General features: G+C 37.0%; 3 protein-coding genes across 14 annotated transcripts in view; 2 read left to right on the forward strand and 1 right to left on the reverse strand.

Moving 5' to 3' along the window:
- Nucleotides 1-18,795, forward strand: part of LOC147495707 (putative inactive ATP-dependent zinc metalloprotease FTSHI 1, chloroplastic) — a 43,164-nt gene that overhangs the window by 6,882 nt on the left and 17,487 nt on the right. For 2 of the 6 annotated variants that reach the window (XM_086564350.1, XM_086564354.1), the window contains exons 11-15: nt 336-610; nt 919-1,002; nt 1,081-1,193; nt 1,281-1,530; nt 2,197-2,814. The exons of 1 other annotated variant lie outside the window; for it this stretch is intronic. In XM_086564350.1, coding sequence (XP_086420476.1) covers nt 336-610; nt 919-1,002; nt 1,081-1,193; nt 1,281-1,530; nt 2,197-2,385 — 911 coding nt within the window. In that variant the 3' untranslated portion in view covers nt 2,386-2,814. Of the gene's footprint in view, nt 1-335; nt 611-918; nt 1,003-1,080; nt 1,194-1,280; nt 1,531-2,196; nt 2,815-18,795 lie in introns of those variants that run through there. 3 more of the 6 variants (XM_086564351.1, XM_086564353.1, XR_015197656.1) reach the window with 2 other exon arrangements.
- LOC147495708 (uncharacterized) lies at nt 2,894-5,989 on the reverse strand. The gene is made up of 2 exons (XM_086564368.1): nt 3,903-5,989; nt 2,894-3,208 (listed from the first exon to the last, which is right to left on the reverse strand). Exons 1-2 carry the CDS (start codon nt 4,813-4,815, stop codon nt 3,120-3,122), a joined length of 1,002 nt encoding a protein of 333 aa, XP_086420494.1. The 5' UTR covers nt 4,816-5,989; the 3' UTR covers nt 2,894-3,119.
- LOC147495709 (putative disease resistance protein At5g43730) lies at nt 6,165-18,086 on the forward strand. Of its 7 annotated transcripts, none has more exons than XM_086564365.1 (8): nt 6,165-7,122; nt 7,523-7,684; nt 8,026-8,102; nt 8,223-11,309; nt 11,540-11,668; nt 12,209-12,366; nt 13,042-13,122; nt 13,199-13,982. In XM_086564365.1, the coding sequence occupies exon 4, from the start codon at nt 8,225-8,227 to the stop codon at nt 9,980-9,982; it is 1,758 nt and encodes a 585-aa protein (XP_086420491.1). In that variant the 5' UTR covers nt 6,165-7,122; nt 7,523-7,684; nt 8,026-8,102; nt 8,223-8,224; the 3' UTR covers nt 9,983-11,309; nt 11,540-11,668; nt 12,209-12,366; nt 13,042-13,122; nt 13,199-13,982. The 7 variants fall into 7 exon arrangements, with proteins under 7 accessions (XP_086420491.1, XP_086420492.1, XP_086420486.1 ...); XM_086564366.1 differs by having other exon boundaries at nt 6,889-7,122; nt 7,627-7,684; XM_086564360.1 differs by lacking the exons at nt 6,165-7,122; nt 7,523-7,684; nt 8,026-8,102 and having other exon boundaries at nt 8,132-11,309.

Genomic DNA, 18,795 nt, shown 5'->3' on the forward strand with positions numbered 1-18,795 from the left:
AAGAGGGACAATGCCACAAGCCATAGCTCTTTTTAACGAGAATACATTAGCTTCAATCACTGCATGTCTGTACTTTAGCAAGTTGTGAAGGTGAATAGATTCTCTATAGGTTTATAACTGTACGTTGTATTTACATCTCCTTTGATCAATGTAGTTTAGCATACAGTATTTATGTCCTTCAATTTGGTGCATTGTTAAATTTAATTTGATAGCTATATATCTCACACTTTGGTTCAGCACTCTGTCCTTCATAGAAGGTTACAGTTAATGCAGTAATATCTATTTCAGTGGTGAAGTGCCTCCTTGAAACAGAAACTAACATTTTGGTTAATCAGGGTGGACAGGAGCAAAACTGGCGCAGCTACTTCAAGAGGCTGCATTGGTGGCAGTTCGGAGAGGGCATGGATCTATCCTTCAGTCAGACGTAGATGATGCAGTTGACCGCTTAACTGTGGGACCAAAGCGTGTAGGGATTGAGTTGGGTCATCAGGGGCAGTGTCGTAGAGCAGCTACTGAGGTTGGAACTGCAATGACAGCCTATTTACTGAAGCGGTATGAGGACGCTAAGGTGGAATCCTGCGAACGCATCTCAATCATTCCTCGTGGCCAGGTTATAACGTTGTTTAATTGAAATTCCATCAAACATTTATTTTTTGTTCATAATGGAGGCTCTGTCTTACCTCCATCTGGACCTAACTTATTCATACAAGGGTGAGTTCCGTATAATGGTAGTAGCTTATGCCAATATAACACAGTACATCTGAGTTCATTCGCCATTTATTTAAGATAATTAGTCAATAACAGATAGTACAAAATGTTAAGCTAATTAATTCATTGGCTTGTATGTCATGTATTTCTAAGTAGGTCCAACCATTCAATTACTCTCTGACAAAACCATTTGTTAACTGATGCGTGCAGAGTCTCTCACAAATTGTATTTCATCGTCTTGATGATGAGTCTTATATATTTGAGCGTCGACCTCAGCTGTTGCACCGACTTCAGGTATGGTCACTTAGTCTACTATTGTCTTCTCTTCCGTCCGTTTGATAATGATCATCAGTATGTTTTCCCATGTAATAGGTGTTACTTGGCGGTAGGGCTGCTGAAGAGGTTATTTATGGACGAGACACATCTAGAGCTTCTGTTAGCTACCTTGCGGATGCGTCTTGGCTTGCTCGTAAAATTTTGACAATGTGGGGTTCCTTCTTTGGTACCTTGACCCAGAATGCGGCAACTTTTAGATATTTCTTACTTACTGTATCATTATTTTCTTCCATCAGATGGAATATGGAGAAATCAATGACCATACATGGAGAGCCACCTCCTTGGAGGAAAAGGGTTAGCTTTGTGGGACCAAGGCTCGACTTTGAAGGATCACTTTATGATGACTATGATCTTATTGAACCCCCAATCAACTTTAATTTGGATGATGAAGTTGCTCAGAGAACTGAAGAGCTAATCCGTGACATGTACGAAAGAACAGTTTCTTTGCTGAGGAGACATCATGTAGCTCTTCTCAAAACAATTAAGGTGTGTACCCCTGATCTTTTCATGTTCATATCAAAGAGGGAACTCTTCGAGGATGATAAAACATCTTAAATATGTGAGTATGGCGTATATTTGAAGTAATCATATGCAAGGATGATTAAGTTGTGTACTATACAAGTTTTAATCTTCATTTTAGCCTTCATCTTCATCAACAACTCCATCATTTCCATCATCATAGTTATTGTCACCACCGCTTGGTACAATTTTTTGCAAGGAAACCATAGGCCGTATTGCGGCTGCACTAACAGAAATTCATTAATTCCTTGGAATCTCCTTTTCTCCCCTCAAACAATTGATACTAAGAATAAAAAAGCAAAATATCTTGTTATTGTTGTAACCTTGATGTTGTAGCCTGTGGGTTGTATGCTGTTGAGAAACTGGGAATGTTTGTGCCAACTGTAGTTAACTCCAGAAAAATAAAAGGTATAGTAGGTATAGTTAATCTATGGTATACGATAAGAATTAAACAAATTTTCAGATGAATAAAGTTTTTAAGTTCAGGCCAGTTATTGAATTGGTTTGGTCTACACCTTCTAAAGTTCTAATTTATTTCTTGGGCATAGACAGGACCTGAAGCGTCTATCTTGTTGACATTGTTTTGCACTGATGTCTGCCAACTTGAAGTTACTGAAAATGATCCCTTTGCAGGTCCTCCTGGATAAGAAAGAGATCAGTGGAGAACAAATTGAGTACATTCTGGATCAATATCCTGCAGAAACACCTGTAAGGCATCTTTTGGAGGAGGAGAGTCCGGGGAGCTTGCCATTTTTTGAAATGGAGCGGGAGCGTGATTTTGAATTATCCTTGCTAACAGAGTCAAAAGGGGATTTACATTAGTGAGATGAATTTCCATGTAGATTGTGTAACCAGTTGACCATCCCAGAGGAAGGAAACTTCTCCAATCCCAAGTGGCTTTAGGAAGAATTGAAGGGTAAAACTAAAACTGAAGCTATCAGTGAAAGGTAGTGCTTTTATGTGACATTGACATTGCTTTGCAATTCACAAGAGGCCCGTTGTGAAAGTGAAGTTATTCGGCTGATCAGATGCTTCAGCTGGTTGAGCGACTGAAACCTTTGTTGATCGGATATAAAAGGCTTCAGCTGGTTGAGCGACTGAAACCTGTAGTGAGAAAATAGGTCGTTATTGAGAGGTGAATGCCATTGCTTTGGGTTGTTTTGAGAGGATAAATGCCATTGAATTTTGTACAGTTGTTTTGAATTTGATAAAAATTTTGATTTTAAACAAATTTTTTCATTTAATTTTTGACTACTAATTCCGGACCTGACTTTGTACAATTTTATATCTACTTAGTATTCTAGAGAGAAGTGACACGAACAATCCACTATTTCCTATGATAAATGTGTTCCATTATATATTTAATAAGGTGAATCACTGTTACAATCGAGGGGGGAAACATGGTACAGTAGATAGGTGTCTTTGTTGCATACAAATTCTAAGATGATCCCTTGGAAAATAACATAAGTTATGAAAGTATTGAAAGAAAAGGGTATGTGATACATGTGAGTATGTCGTCCTCACTGACTCCTAGAATTCACAGTTCACATCCTGCATCAGCTCTCCAGAGAAAGCTCTTCTTTGTCCTCAAGGGCTTTTAATGACGTTGATGTGATCCTTCTTTCAAAATTCAGCTTTGACTTGCCTAACAAAAATCAAAGATGATTGAAAGATCATAGTAAAAAATAGATGAACAAAAATCTAGATTTTAAAATGAAGTGCCGAGCCCATGACTAAATCAATACATCTCAACATCTGTATGCCAAAGTCTGCTAATATATTATAGCCAACCACACGCAGCAACCCATAAAAATATGCCTGAATGCAATTGAAGATGCAGCACTACCTAACAAGCCAATATAACAGTAATGAAAGAAAATCTATCTCAAATTTCTTCTGTAGTGTTAACTAAATGATGAGTTCCCATAAAATATGTACATCACTAGCCCAATACACTCACACTGCTATCCAGTAACTTAAACATCCATTTATGTACCAGATCGAATATGCAGCACACTAAATAAAATGTTATGAAATAAATCAAATAATCAAAATTTCCAACTTCACGTTTTAGTTTCATTTTGTGTGTGGGCCTCTGTATGTGTGTGTGTTAAGGGAGGAAATAGCAGCTACTACAATAATTTATAGTTTTACGTTGATATACTAACAAAGTAACAGACCAAAGAAACAGAAATACAAAGAAGAATATGCGCGGCAGACTTATTACTGGATGAACACCCCAAAAAAAAAAGGAACTGACGAAAAGTCGAAAACCAACTCCTAACCACACTATTTCAAGATATAACTAGTTAACCACAGAGTCAAATTGAGCACATTACCTTTAACATAGCCTTTTAGCAGGTGCTTGAGAAGCATTAGCATTTCTTTACAATTTGGTCCACCTTCCGCAAACAAGTCCACTAAAATAGAAGTAGTTTTTACATCTGGTGAGAAGCCCTTGTCAAGCATGGTATTGAGAAGTTGCATTGCCTTGTGGGTATCCTTTTTTTGTTCTAGCAATCCTTGGACCATGATATGGAATGTGAAATCATTTGCAGCAAAACCCTTCTCTTGCATCTCATAAAACAAATCCTGGGCTTCTTCCAATTTCCCTTCTATAAAAAATCCATTAATCATCACGTTGTATGTGCTAGTGTCAGGTTTCAACTCCCTAGTTGAGAGACTATAAAAGATTTCCTTTGCCTCAACTAATTTTCCTTCTTTGCACATGCCATCAATAATGCTGTTGTAAATCGGTACATTAGCTTTCGCTCCATTATGTTCCATCACACGGAACAGTTCCATTGCTTCAGCAGAACAACCATTTCTGAAGAGGCCATCTATTAATGAACTATATGTGATCTGGTTTGGTTTTTCCCCACAAGTTATCATGTCTTTCAGAAGCTCTTTTGCAACCGAAACTTCTCCACTCTTGCAAAATCCACCTATCAGGGTATTATAGGTTATAGTGTTGGGTTTGAATCCCTTGAGTTGCATCTCCTTGAAAACTTGAACTGCCTCATCCATCCTCTTAGCCTTGCAATGGCCATTGATCAAAATGCTATAGCTAACTACATTAGGTTTAAACCCTTTTTGAGACATCACTTGTAAGAAATCAACAGCATCCTCTGTCCTACCTTGTTTAAAAAGAGCATCCACCAAAATGTTAAAAGTTCTGACATTCGGTGTGACATTCTGTGCCAACATTTTGTCAAAAAATGCATGGATTCTATCCATCGACCAGATCTGCATAGCCCGCAAATCAAAGAGCTGTAGGTGATAACATTAGGTGTAAGGTTTGTGGAGGTCATTTCCTGAAATAGATTCAATGCCTCGTCCACCAAATTCTCCTTACAAAGGGTGTCGATAAGCATAGAATATATATGAACAGTCGGAGGAAACTTTTTGTTTTCCATTGCCCTCATGAATCAAAGAGCAGCAGTAGAATTCACAGACTTACAAATCCCATTCATTACTACCCCATAACTGACTTCATTGCATGGATATCCGTTTTCCAGCATTTGGGTAAAAAGATCCATTGCATCGGCCACTTTACCCCCTAAACAGACCCCCTTAAGCAGAGTGTTCAGAGTAACAACATTAGGTGTAAGGTTTGTGGAGGTCATTTCCTGAAATAGATTCAATGCCTCATTCACCAAATTCTCCTTACAAAGGGTGTCAATAAGCATAGCGTATATCTCAGCAGTCGGAGGAAACTCTTTGTTTTCCATTGCCCTCATGAATTGAAGAGCAGCAGTAGAATTCAGAGACTTGCAAATCCCGTTCATTACAGTCCCATAACTGACTTCATTGCATGGATATCCGTTTTCCCGCATTCGGGTAAAAAGATCCATAGCGTCGGCCACTTTACCCTCTACACACAGCCCCTTAAGTAGGATGTTTGAAGTAACAACACTAGGTGTAAGGTTTGTGGAGGTCATCTCCTGAAATAGATTCAATGCCTCATTCACCAAATTCTCCTTACAAAGGATGTCGATAAGCATAGCGTATATATGAGCATTCGGAGGAAGCTGTTTCTTTTCCATTGCCCTCATGAATTGAAGAGCAGCAGTAGAATTCAGAGACTTGCAAATCCCATTCATTACAGTTCCATAACTGAGTTCATTGCATGGATATCCATTTTCCAGCATTCGGGTAAAAAGATCCATAGCATCGGCAACTTTACCCCCTTTACACAGCCCCTTAAGTAGGGTGGTCAGAGTAACAACATCAGGCTCAAATCCGCGTTTCAGAATACTCCCTAAAACAGCAAAACCGAAAACCGAAATCCAACAATTGATTAGTGTATTAAGTGTAAAAATATCAGGTTGAATACCCGTCCATTGGAGATAATAAAGCAATTGATTAGTGTATTAATGGTTAAAAAAATCAGGTTGAATACCATCGAACAGGCATCCATCCTTTTACATCTGTCCCGAGATAGATAAAGAAAAAGACAAGAAAAAATTAATCGAACAACAGATGGTTCATCTTTTTCATTTTTCTTTTCCATGGACAGGACCTGAAGGCTGAAGCGTCTATCTTGTTGATGTCTACCAACTTTAAGTTACTGAAAATGATCCCTTGCAGGTCCTAGAACAAATTGAGTACATTCTGGATCAATATTTTGATTAAAGGAATTAAAGGAATCAATATTCTGGATTAAATGGCAAACAAAGTAATTCTGGATCTATGTATGATTTGTACTCAATTGTTGTTGGTTTTTTTCATTTCATCACAAACAGCATAGAGAGTTTTCCATAACAGCATAGATTTGAACTTATTTCTACCATTTCTCTTCTTACATGGTATATCAGTGTCATCATTATTCACTTTTAAAGAGCTACAGCAAAACATGAATTACTAGGACAAAGACATGCATATATAGTCCGTTTTTATTTCTCAAAAGTACATCTAAATTAACGGATTTAACGCCATGCACATGTTCATACGGCATAAATGAAATAATTTACTTATATCAATTCTGAAACTTAAATTGGGTTCTTATCTTAGATTTTCAACTACTACTGCATATCTTGTGTACGAAATGGACATCTTGCATGTGTAAGGCTCCCTCTGAAACACCAATGTCATTACACACATTGTAATGAGTAACCTGGACCCAGATCCCCGCATTTCTAGCCTGAGCTTAAAATTGCCGTGGTTCCTTTTCAGCAAATCTGAAAATTACCGTGTTAAAATTTCTACACCCAACAAAAGATTCCTCCCCACGCGTATTGGTCAATCCAGCAACCTTTTTTGACTTGGAAGAAAATCACAGTGCGTGCAAGCTTAGCATGCATGGTGACTTTCTTCACAAGTGACTTTTTTCGCACTTTCTTCACACTTTCTCTAGAGTTGGCTTCTTCAATTCATTTTGTAATATTATAAAGAGATACAAGAGTGTGCTTTCCTGAATTGCATTGTTCTACAAGAGTGAGTGGAGTCTAAGAGTGTGATATGATTGTATGTATAAACTTTCTGCTTGGTGTTTGTTCTTGATCAGATCAGCTTATTCCATTTAGTCTATAACATCAGTTCCTACGAACCAACTATAAGGTAAGTTATATATATTATATTTTCATCTACGTGCCTTATTATAGATTAAAGTATTAGTGCTGTTCTTCTCTTTATGTATAATATAATTAACATTTTATGTTTTGCAAACAAACATTAATTTTTATTCGATGAAGTTGGGTTAATTAATTCTAGTTATAGTCTAGATATGGCCATGGTATTATTATGTCATGCTGTCAGAACACTTAAAACCAGATCCATAGTCTACTTGTTCATCTGAACTATCTACCTATGAGTTGGTTCTTTAATTTGATAATTGCTATACACAAATTGGTGTGAGAGTTGGGAAAATGCATTTTTGTTTCTCGCTTTCTAGTTCTGATTTTCGTAAGATTGGTTAAGGTACCTTCACTCTTTAACAACTAGTATGTTGTAATGGCAGGAATGGAGAAGCAGTAATTGGCTTTTTTCATTTCATAATCATTATCATATACAAACAGCAGAACGAAAGAGCTTTCCATAACTTCTGTGTGGTGCTCTGCATAGCTTGGTCGATCTTGGACTAGTACTCAGCTTAACATCACCTGATCAATTATATTATAAGGTCAGTTCATTACAAAAAATTTCTTCCTTGTTTGTTGTTGTTGTTGTTATTACACACTTGATTATTACTCTTTTTCTAATCTGTTAAAAATATTATCCTACGTTCCATTTGTATGTTTATCTACTAATTCTCCACCTTTATTACTTTTTTTTTTAATCATCATTCATTGTTAAATGTTAACAACATAACCATGTTTTGCAAACTTAAACTCTTGATCCATCACTTATTTGAAATCTGAGCTAACCAATTCTACTGATAAAGTCCAATGATGACTATCTCTTAAAACTGATTTCTATTTTTAGCTGCTAATTCTCCACCTTTACATGATTTTAAATGTGCAGATATCCAGTTTGTACTTGAACGTTTTCCTTTGGTTCTTGTTATTAGAGGTTCAGAGAACAACCAACTGCCCAAACAACAAGTGAGATTATACATATTCTCTATTTACTTAATGTTATGTATTTTACATATATTCTACTGGAGTAGCTCTATCATGTCTCATTCACTTTAATTAGCAACCAATGTGTTGTAATGACAGGTATGGAAGTTGTTGCATCAGTAGTTGGAAGCGTACTGACTTGTGCGCTTAATCAGTTGGGTGTCAAAAGTCTGAGTGAAGAAATTCAGACATTGAAAAACAAAAAAGGAGATCTGATTGCCAAAGCAAAGGAGGTGAAAGAAACATTGCGAATTGCAGAGGTAGAACAAGGAAAGAAGCGCACAAGTGAAGCACAAAATTGGTTGACTAATGCCAACAATGTTATAAATAAGGCAGATGATGTGGACAAGGAAGCCAACGTGGGAAGGACATGCCTAAGTGGAGTTTTACCGAATTGTTGTTCACGACTGAAGTTGCAAAAACAAATTTTGAAGTGCGTTGAAGTGATGGATGAACTCTTAAATGAGGCTAGTCTTTTCTCAAAAGAGTCTTTAACGTTTTTGGGAATGGAGATGCCGACTACAATACTGATTGGTAGTACTGCTGATAAGAATTTCAAGATGGTTTGGGAATATATAGTAGGTGATGAGTTTGAGAAAATTGGTGTATACGGCATGGGTGGCGTGGGAAAAACCACCATTATGAAGAAAATAAGTAACCAGCTTGTACAAGAAGGTAGACGTTTTGAAAATGTTTTGTGGGTTACTGTATCTAGAGATATTGATGCTCAAAAACTTCAACAGCAGATTGCGAAAATAGTCGATTTGGATCTTTCTGCTAGACAAGATGAAGCTAGTAGATCGGCATCACTGTTCAGTGCATTGCAAAGAAAGGGAAAATTTGTACTTTTCTTGGACGACATATGGGAAGCATTTGATCTACATGAGCTAGGAGTTCCCGAACCTTCAAAAGACAATGGGTGCAAGATAGTATTAACTACTAGATCATTGGAAGTGTGTCATGAGATGCAGTTCGACAAATATATGAAAGTGGAGCAGCTTTTTGATGACGAAGCATGGGAATTGTTTGTAGACAATGTCGATGAAAAACTTGCTCCCGAAGTGGAAAAGTTTGCAAAAGCAATTGTTGCGGAATGTTGTGGTTTGCCCCTTGCAATCATCACAATTGGTCGATCTCTAAGAAGAAAAGATGTTGATGAGTGGCAAGTTGCATTATCAGATTTGCGAGAATCTACAGGTTTGAACATGGCCATGGAGGAGAAAGTCATTCAGCATCTGAAATTCAGTTACGATCAATTAAGGGAAAATCATCAGAAGTGTTTCTTATATTGTGCATTGTATCCTGAAGATTATGAAATCGACACTAGTGAGTTGATTGAGTATTGGGTTATGGAAGGATTAGTCAAGGGATCCAACAAAGAAGATGAAATGCTTCGTGGCCGTGTTATACTAAATATACTAAAGCGTTGTTGCATGCTAGAAGAAGTTTCTTCAGAAGGTCGTGGTTATAGAGATGAAAGGGATTTTGTTAAAATGCATGATTTGATTAGGGATATGGCCATTTACATCACGAAATCAAAACCTAAATTCATGATCAGAACTGGGCTTTCATCAACAAAAATACCACATGAAGGTGATTGGTCGGAAGATCTTGAGAGGGTTTCATTTATGGGAAGTCGTATAGAAGATATTTCAATTACTCCTAAATGCCCAAAACTCTTGACATTGATCCTTGCTTCGAAGTATCATGAGCTGAAGCACGTTGCACATGGTTTTTTTATGCACATGCCAAAACTAACGGTTCTGGATTTATCTCGGACTGGTATTGAGTCATTACCAGATTCACTTTCTGATTTGGTGAATCTTCGTGGTTTACTCTTAAGTTATTGTCAAAATTAGTTAGAGTGCCTTCTCTATCCAAGCTTCAGTCACTGAGAGTGTTGAAGCTCATAAATTCTGCCATAGAAGAACTGCCTCATGGGATGGAAATGTTGGTCAGCCTCAGATGCCTTGATCTCAGTTACAATCGTAGATTGAAAGAAATGATCCCCTCGGGATTCATATCCAAGTTTTCCTTACTTGAAGAGTTAAACTTGCTGGGTATAGAACCGGAATATGTGTATGCGCGAGAAAGAGTGGGAGATTTCGTGCAGGAACTCTCAAGCTTGACACACTTGGAGAATCTTAGAATCAAATTTCATGAGCTGTCGGACTTTATTGCTTATAGAAACTTTGAAAAGTTAAAAAAGTATTTTATTGACATGGAAAGCGACATATATCCCAGAAGTCAGCACGAGAGAATTCTATGTTTGTCCAATTCAAAGGGTATTCCTTGCAATGCCCTCCGACTTCCGAAAAGCATTCAATTTCTTAAAGTTGAAGATTTCAATGAAATCTCAAGGTTATCAGAGCTGCCCTTAAATGATTCAACAGACCTAAGAGAAATTTTCATTGGTTTCTGCAATTCAATGGAATTCATAGTACCAGAAGATGAAGAGGGCATCTTCCTACAACGGATCGAGACAATGCATATCGGATCGTGTAAGAGTCTAAGCAAGATATATGAGAAGGTCCCATCACACGGAGCTTTTCTTTGTTTGAAGAATTTGGTGATTGAGGATTGTGATAATATCAAAGTTTTCTTGTCGTCTAGGTTGCTACAACACTTTCAATACCTGGAAGAGATCAGAGTGGGGTATTGTGCGATATTGGAGGGACTAATTGTAGAAGAAGAAGAAAAAAAGCATGTGAAATTGATTATACTGTCGCACTCCCGAGGTTGCAGAAGTTGTGGCTCTCGAATCTACCGAAACTGAAGAGCATTTGGAAGGGCATGATGGTTTGTGACTCTCTTCAAATAGTTCAAGTATACAATTGTCCTGAATTGAAAAGGCTCCCTCTGTTCAACCAAGAACATCAGTCAGCCCCACCTTCTCTCAAAGAAATCCATGGAAACAAAGAGTGGTGGGATTCACTTGAGTGGGATTACCCAAGTCCTGAACATCTCTTTCAAGAGCTCGTGCGCTTTCTCGGAAGGTATGACGATGATGAAGATGGTGGTGATAATGATGATGATGATCGTGATGATGACAAAGAAGAAGAAGATGATCCGTAAGTAAAGGCTTGTATTCTTTCGAAGGATTCAAACGTGGGATTGAAATGATCTTTTTCTCGAAAATCTTCGTTTTTTGGCTTCAATCGGTTTTCCTTTCTGCTTTCGATCAAGGTATGTGTCATGTTCATCCGTAGTTTCAAGCTTTTCATCAGAAACTTTATTTCTTTTTAGGATTTTCTTTGATTTTTTGCCGTTTTTAAAGATTTTTAAATAATTTGTTGTTCAATTTATCCACAGACAAATTCGAATTTGTATTGATTTTTTGTGGAGATTCAGAAATTCTAGTCTTGTTTTGGTTTCAATTGATTGGAATTTTGAATTTGGTTGTTTTGTTTTTTCAGCTGAACTGATTTATAGAGTTTTCGATTGCGGGAATCGTCACCGATAGTATTGCATTAAGGTTATAATTATTCATGGATTTGAATGTATATGGAGATTCCTGGTTTGTTCATATGTCAGGAATTAATTTGGTGAGTTGGCATTATGATAACAAACTAGTCAAACTATTGGTTTGATATGCAATCATATGTTTGCACTTTTACGCTATACAATGATAATTCCTCGTATTACATGTTAACATAGTCCGAAAAATCTCACTGTAGTAGTTCCCTAAACCTGAATAGTAGTAATTACATTACCATTGACTCACAAACAGGGCCAAGGTTGAAAGTTGGTGTTAGGCACCAATTGGTCCTACCAATATAGTCCCCTCCAGTTAATGGGATCTGTTGAAGCGTGTTTAATTTGATTTATTTCATTTTCCTGAAGAAAAAATCTCACATATACCATGATAGTTGTCCTTTACATACTTGGTATTGGAGTTCTTCTGAACTGTTATATAACTTCTTCTCAAGCATAGGCTTAGGTTCTTTATTTATATTGGCATGATTGAATATAGGTCACCGACATATTTTCCCCTCCAAACATTTCAAACTGAAGCCAAATTCAAGAATCTTCAAGTATTGTTGCTCTTGAGTCAAGCACTGATTCTACTTTAATGTGTTTGACAGGTAGAAAAATTCAAAACTGCCAGTAGGATAGTAGCCGCCTGCTTGTCATACAGTTTGGTCTTTGACTTGTGCTTGTTTTATGGGCTGCTATTACTCAAAGAAAGTTAAACGATCGCCTGGTTACGAGGAGCCTACAGTTCTTGCTTCAGAAACCCCTTGTGAGTATGTTTTAGTTATTTGTATGCGTATCTCATTTCAAAATTTCAATCATGAACTCTGTTGTCAAAGGCGGCACCCTGATGGCGAAGGAGGCAATTTTTAATGTATGTATGTGCTTGACTTATCAAGAAGCATGTTATAGTACACAAGACACATGTTATCATGCAGAATATTGAACTAGAGATGTGGATTTAGAGATGGGAATATGTGATCTTAAAATCTAGTAAATATCATATCATTTTATCGACTGTGTTTAACACAGTTTTGATCACACTGACTTTGGGGAGCCATACATTTTTTTTTATGCACACAAGTAGGGATTTTATTAGAATAGAACCAGAAATGAGTTACAGAGAGGTGATTGGTAAATAATCAATTGAAAATTTTAAGCATTTCATTTCGGGTGTTCAAGACCAAATTTATATGCTTACAAAAGTCCGCGATTAAACAAATGTCTCAACTTATAATGAAATGATTAGAAGTCTTCGACCAATACTTTTCAATTTTGTATGTGCAACAAAGGGTCATTCATAATGAGTCCCAAAGGGCGTACCACATGACTGAATATAAGACATCAGACGTTCAGACCAAATTATTCAAGGCATACAACATTTCAATGTGTAAGAATCTGATTCTTAAACCAGTTTGTATGTAACTTTTGTTGCATGTTTCAGTTAAAGGAGATGGTGTTGGCTCTTTTGATTGAGTCTGATCTGACCCGCATTGAGGATGTTGTCGAAACAATCGTGGATAAGGTCATCTTCTCTCTCTGGAATTGTACACTTACCTTATATTTGTTTGTTATATATTCTCATTGCTGTCTTGCTACAGACATTTAATAACGCAGATTCAAAAGGTGATGGAAGGACAAATATGCATCAAATGGCTGCACGGTTATTATCATCTCAGACAATTAATGGCCGTGGTGGTATATGGACATATGGAAGGACAAAAAAGCACCGTTTCTGCATTGGGGCTGGGAATGCGCACGGTTGTAGAAATGAAGAGCCTCGTCTCACAAAGACTCTGGAGGACTGGAGGAGGACATCAAAGTTGGTAGTGTCGGGCTGCAACTGCTTGGATCAGTTGAACAAGAAGCAGAAAAGTTTAAGGACTTGTTGGTAAACGAACCTGGTGTGGCGCCATGCAATCCTTGAAAAGTTTAAGGTGCAAGTTTTGAGTAATGGAAAATCATTGGATAAGACAGAGTTCCAAACTATGGCGAGTTGAGGATTTCACTATTTCAGAGAGGATACGGACATAGAGTGTTAGCCCCCTAATGCTTGAACGAGGGCCAAGGTGGTAGACAGTAAGTAAGTAGGATTTCCTAACGTGTAACCAATACCACACTTCAAAGATTTTCTGCACGTACGCCTTCATTCCCTGGCCAGTTTCCTAAACCAATTAGGAATGTAACCTAAACGAAAGCTATATAGAAATAGAACTTTGGTTGTTTCCTAATCGAATTTCAATTAGAATTAGCAATCCTCTTATATATTTATTTAATGTAAACGCTAAGGCCTTACAATTAGCAGTCCCTCTTTTTTCCGTGGTAGTTGAGTTTGATTGTTTTTTTTTTTGGAGATAATAGATTTTAGCTTTTGTAGATTGTAAATTTTGGAACTAGCTAGATTAATTGATGTTCTTCCATTCAATTTCCTCTCACTTCCGCAACGCATTCAATTTCTTCAAGTTGCAGAATTTAACCAAAACACAAGGTTATCAAAGTTGCCCTTAAATGATTCGCAACAGGACCTAAGACAACTCGTGATTATTTCCTGCGATTCAATCGAATTCATAGTACCAGAAAACGAAGAGGGCATCTTCCTACAACGGATTGAGAGCATGAGTATCAAATCATGTCAGAGTCTAAGCAAGATATATGAGTCTAAGCACACAGAGCTTTTCCTTGTTTGAAGAGGTTAGAGATCAGGGATTGTGGTAATATCAAAATTTTATTGTTGTCTAGGTTGCTTCTACAACTTCTTAACCTGGAAGACATCGGCGTGTGGTCTTGTTCGACAATGGAGGAGCTAATTGTTGAAGACACTGGTACTGGAATTGATTATACTGTCGCACTCAGGTTGAAGACATTGTTCTTATACAATCTACAGAAACTGAAGAGCATTTGGAAGGGCGTGATGGTTTGTGACTCTCTTCAAACAGTTGAAGTACACTATTGTCCTGAATTGAAAAGGCTCCCTCTGTTCAACCGAGACCATCAATCAGCCCCACCTTCTCTCAAAGAAATTTATGGAAGCAGAGAGTGGTGGGATTCACTTGAGTGGACTTATCCATGTCCTGAACATCTCTTTGAAGAGATTGAGTAGGTTAGTTAAGGCTTTTATTCTTTTCAATTTTCCTTTTAAACTTGTTCATAATCTGATCTAATGAAATTTTCGCTACTATTATAAAATCAAGGTCTGGAAGAATTAATAGGTCATGCTGATGTTGTTAAATTGATCCACATATAAATTTGAACTTATATTGATTTTTAGTGGAGATTCTGAAATTCAGGTCTTGTTTTGGCTTCAATTGATTGATTTTTTTAATTTTATTGTTTTATTTTTTTCCAGTTGAACTGATTTCTAAATTTTTTTACTGTAGGATACTTTGAAGATGAAAATCTTTGTTACTATTGATTAACTACTGCACCCATTCTTTGGTAATGTTAAGAAGAAGAAAAAAACAAATTAAGAGTTTGTTTAAAATTAAGACAGCAAATGGTTGGTTCTTTAGAATTGCAGATTATGATTTTCATTTATCTTGTAAAACCCACAAAAGTTAATTCCTGTTCTCTCTTTGCTACTTATGTTTCAAATAGCTATGTCTTTAACTTTTAGGGCTTGAGCATGTGGAAGTGAACATCAGAAGGATTAAACTTGATGAAGATGAACGTCAGTATTGGCATGCTCTAATACCCTCATGTTTTTATGGTCTTCTTCTTTCTTTCTTTTGTAGTTTTTTTGTTATTCCCAAATATTGTAGTTACTTGCATATGAAATTGATTTTTATTTTTATCTCTGCTTTTTGTTTTTTTGATTTGTCATGATGTCCATAGTTTTTTATCCCATGTTCTCATCATCAATATACCCAACATTCACTTTACGAAGTGTAATTAAATAAAAATTCGCTAGAATACCTTGAAACCCAATTCGAAGTTTAGTATTGAACATTGAAACCCAGGTGCACATCTTTTAGATTTAGATGGGAGAATGATATTTCCTGGTGACGGTAATAATTTTTCGTAGCATTGGCAACCTTGTGGCAGGAAGGTGCCGGGAACGAACTGTAGATGAAATCATCTTTTTCTACTTAATCACTGTGGTATCTTCCCACAGTGAGAACTGTTCCGCGGTAGGTATGTGTCGTGGAAACCAATAAGCTACAAAGATTTCCTGCCGTGGGGAACTCCCTTCCCCTCATATATTCACGACTATATATTTCCGCAACATATATGTTCCTGCGGCAAGCAGTTGCCATGAACACCAACAAAAACATAAGTCTTCGGCGGCGGTAGATGGTTCGATGATTGTAAAGAGGAGAGATACCGCCAGGAGTCAAGGAGAGCGTGAATACTTTGAAACGATTAAAATTCATTTGTGTTTTAAAAAACAAATTCAGTAGAAAACGATTTAATTGAAACAATGGGTGAGGGGTGCTTTGCCTTGTGATTTGAGGATAATGGAGGGGTGTATGTCAGGTCTATTGATTAATGGAGGAGTGCTTATACGGTATAAGTTATACCATAAAACTTGTTAAAGGGGTGCCAGTCCCATAAGTTGGGGTGTAAATATCTCCGCCCCTTGTTAAAGCTAGATGAGATCCATTTTTCTTGTGTGACAAGTTCTTGAACTGGAAAGATTACTAACTCTGAGTCATCTTAGTTGGAAATAGATTAGATCTATTTATGTGGTTTGATCAGTAGTAAGTCATGTATACATGTGTTTTTGTTGTTCACTTACCAAAAAAGGAATAGAGAAAACATAAAGTTTGCCATTTCTTATGATAAGCAGATTGATTTTGTTAGACAAAAGATCAATACAGGAAACCGGGTGGGAAGGACATCTATATAACCTAGTACTCATTAAACAACTAATGCATCTTATGTTCCTCATTAGAATGGCGTATGTGACTTATTCCCATTGCATTGCCTTCTTCAACAACGATAATTGCAATACATCCATTTTAAAATTCCAAAGGAAGCTCCCCCAATCCCGATTGTTCATATGATCTCTGTCTCACATGCTGTCTGGAACTAAGAGAAGGTCGCCAGCCTGGGGTAATGAAGCGTATTCTTACCAGAGACAGTATGTTGAACATGCTCATAGTCAAGATACTAGGGCCTCAAGAAAAAGATCTGGCTGGGAGGGAGAAGGTTCATTAACAGATGTGGTTGGTCAGTTTCCTTACTGGAGAACGAACATCGACTGTTCCCTTCCTTGTCCTCCAAATCTCCAATAGAGTGTGGTGGTTGTGGTTCCAAGATTCTTGAATTGAGACGCAACCTCAAGGCTAATTGGACAAGTAACTTGCTTAAGAGTGCTGAGAAACTGACTAGCAACTCTCCGTTCCCAAATGTTGATTCCCCTGTTGGTTGTTCTTCATGTCTTCCTTTTGTGGGGAAGGTCTTTAAAAATCTTGAAGTGAGGCGGGCAGCGTTCTGAAGTGATAGTAAAGACAACTACTTGTATTGCCCCAATGCCGTTAACCTGAGAAATGATGAAATTGAGCATTTTCAAATGCATTGGTTGAGAGGTGGACCGATTATTGTTAGACATGTACTTGAAAAAACATCTGGTGTTAGTTGGGAACCAATGGTCATGTGGAGGGCTTTCAGAGAGAGGTTCCAAAGGAAAACTCAAAGAAGAGACGCGTAGTGTTATGGCTATTGACTGCTCGGATTGGTGTGAGGTATAGATCTCATTTTCCTTAACTTTTGTTACCCTGCAATCTTATACCTATCAATGGCTGCGGCTACTTTTTTTCTGTCTAATTTGGTTGAGTTGTGGGACCTTGACCTAACTTCAACTGTGTAGTTACTGCTACTAGTAACTTCAGTCATTAACGTGCTGTATCTTTTGAACACAAGTTCTGATAGGATAAATTAAAATTGTGTAGTCTTCTAGTAAAGGATATCTCATCCTATACTTCATATAATATCTTAATTTTACCTATCTAAAAAATAAAAACAGAAACAGTAGTTAAAAAATGTGTATTGCTCTTGTTTATAGCTTCCTCTCTAGCACTAAATTGGGTTCACACTCCTTTTTTGGTTATTCTGATTTTCCATATTGTTTTAACAAAGTGAACAGAAATTGCTATGTGGGTTACAATAGATATACGATTGCTATGTGTTTTAACTTTTAACAAAGTTATAGTAATTTTCTTATATTCTGTTTTCCTAACTGACAAAGTTACACCTACAGAAAGGTGCTTGTCAGTTAAGCAGTAACATTTTGTTTTCTTATTGTGTTGTAGGTTGAAATTAATATTCATCAATTCTTCACAGGCTACCTAGAAGGCCGTATCAGTGGCCAGAAATGTTGAAGCTTAAGGATTGGCCTCATCCAGTTCATTTGAAGATCGGTTGCCTAGATATGGTGTGGAGTTTATTGTTACTCTCCCATTCAGTGATTACACCCATCCGAAGTCTGGTATTCTGTATACTGCTACAAAAGTTCCTGAAAATTTGTTGAAGCCAAACTTGTCTGATGCGGTATATTTTTCTTACTCAAAAACTTTTCTTGTGCTTAATGATTTAGTGTTGTATACTTTCTCTTGTTTTTTCTGTATCATAGTGCTTGACATATTTTTCTCCTGGGCTATCTGAAACACTTATTTGCTTACAATGGGTTGTTAAAGCATGATCTGAAGTTGTGTACCGTGTACAATATAAAATGCCTAGCGCTAGACAAAGCTATTAGCAAAAATCTAGTTCCACTGAGACTCAATTTAGTTCAAAAAATAAAATGGAATAAATATTGTCATAGAAGATAGTGTGGAATTTCAGTGAATATTGTATACTCTAAATAATTTAGTTATTCTCTACTGCAAATAAATGAATCAATTTGTTAGAAGGAATCATTCACTTAACTTGGTTCTTGACCTAAAAATTCATTAATGATCTGCACATTCAACGTGAAATTTTGACCCGTCTTTGTGATCACAGAGCGCGTAATTAAGAAATAGAAATCCAACTCCAGCTAATGTTTTCCGTACTGGTCCTGCATAGAAGTGGTTAGTTTTCTCATCAACCAATCAGAAAAGAAAGTTAAATAAAAGAAAAAGAAATAAGAAATAAGAAAATCTAATCTTGGCTGGCACTCTTGTAGGCATGCTTGGGTATTTTATTGTGGCCTGCTGTTTGGTGGAAACATACAAAGATTATTGGGTTTGTAATACCCCTCTTTGGATAAAATAAAAGG

The sequence above is a fragment of the Coptis chinensis genome, chromosome 6 (assembly GCF_015680905.1).
Source record: "Coptis chinensis isolate HL-2020 chromosome 6, ASM1568090v1, whole genome shotgun sequence".
NCBI lineage: Eukaryota > Viridiplantae > Streptophyta > Magnoliopsida > Ranunculales > Ranunculaceae > Coptis > Coptis chinensis.

Coding starts and splice junctions, on each gene's coding strand:
- LOC147495708 (XM_086564368.1), bottom strand. CDS start 4,815: ATGCAGATCTGGTCGATGGATAGAATCCATGCATTTTTTGACAAAATG. Junction 3,209..3,902: donor GCTAAAAGGCTATGTTAAAG/GTAATGTGCTCA, acceptor GATTTTTGTTAG/GCAAGTCAAAGCTGAATTTT.
- LOC147495709 (XM_086564363.1), top strand. CDS start 8,216: ATGACAGGTATGGAAGTTGTTGCATCAGTAGTTGGAAGCGTACTGACT.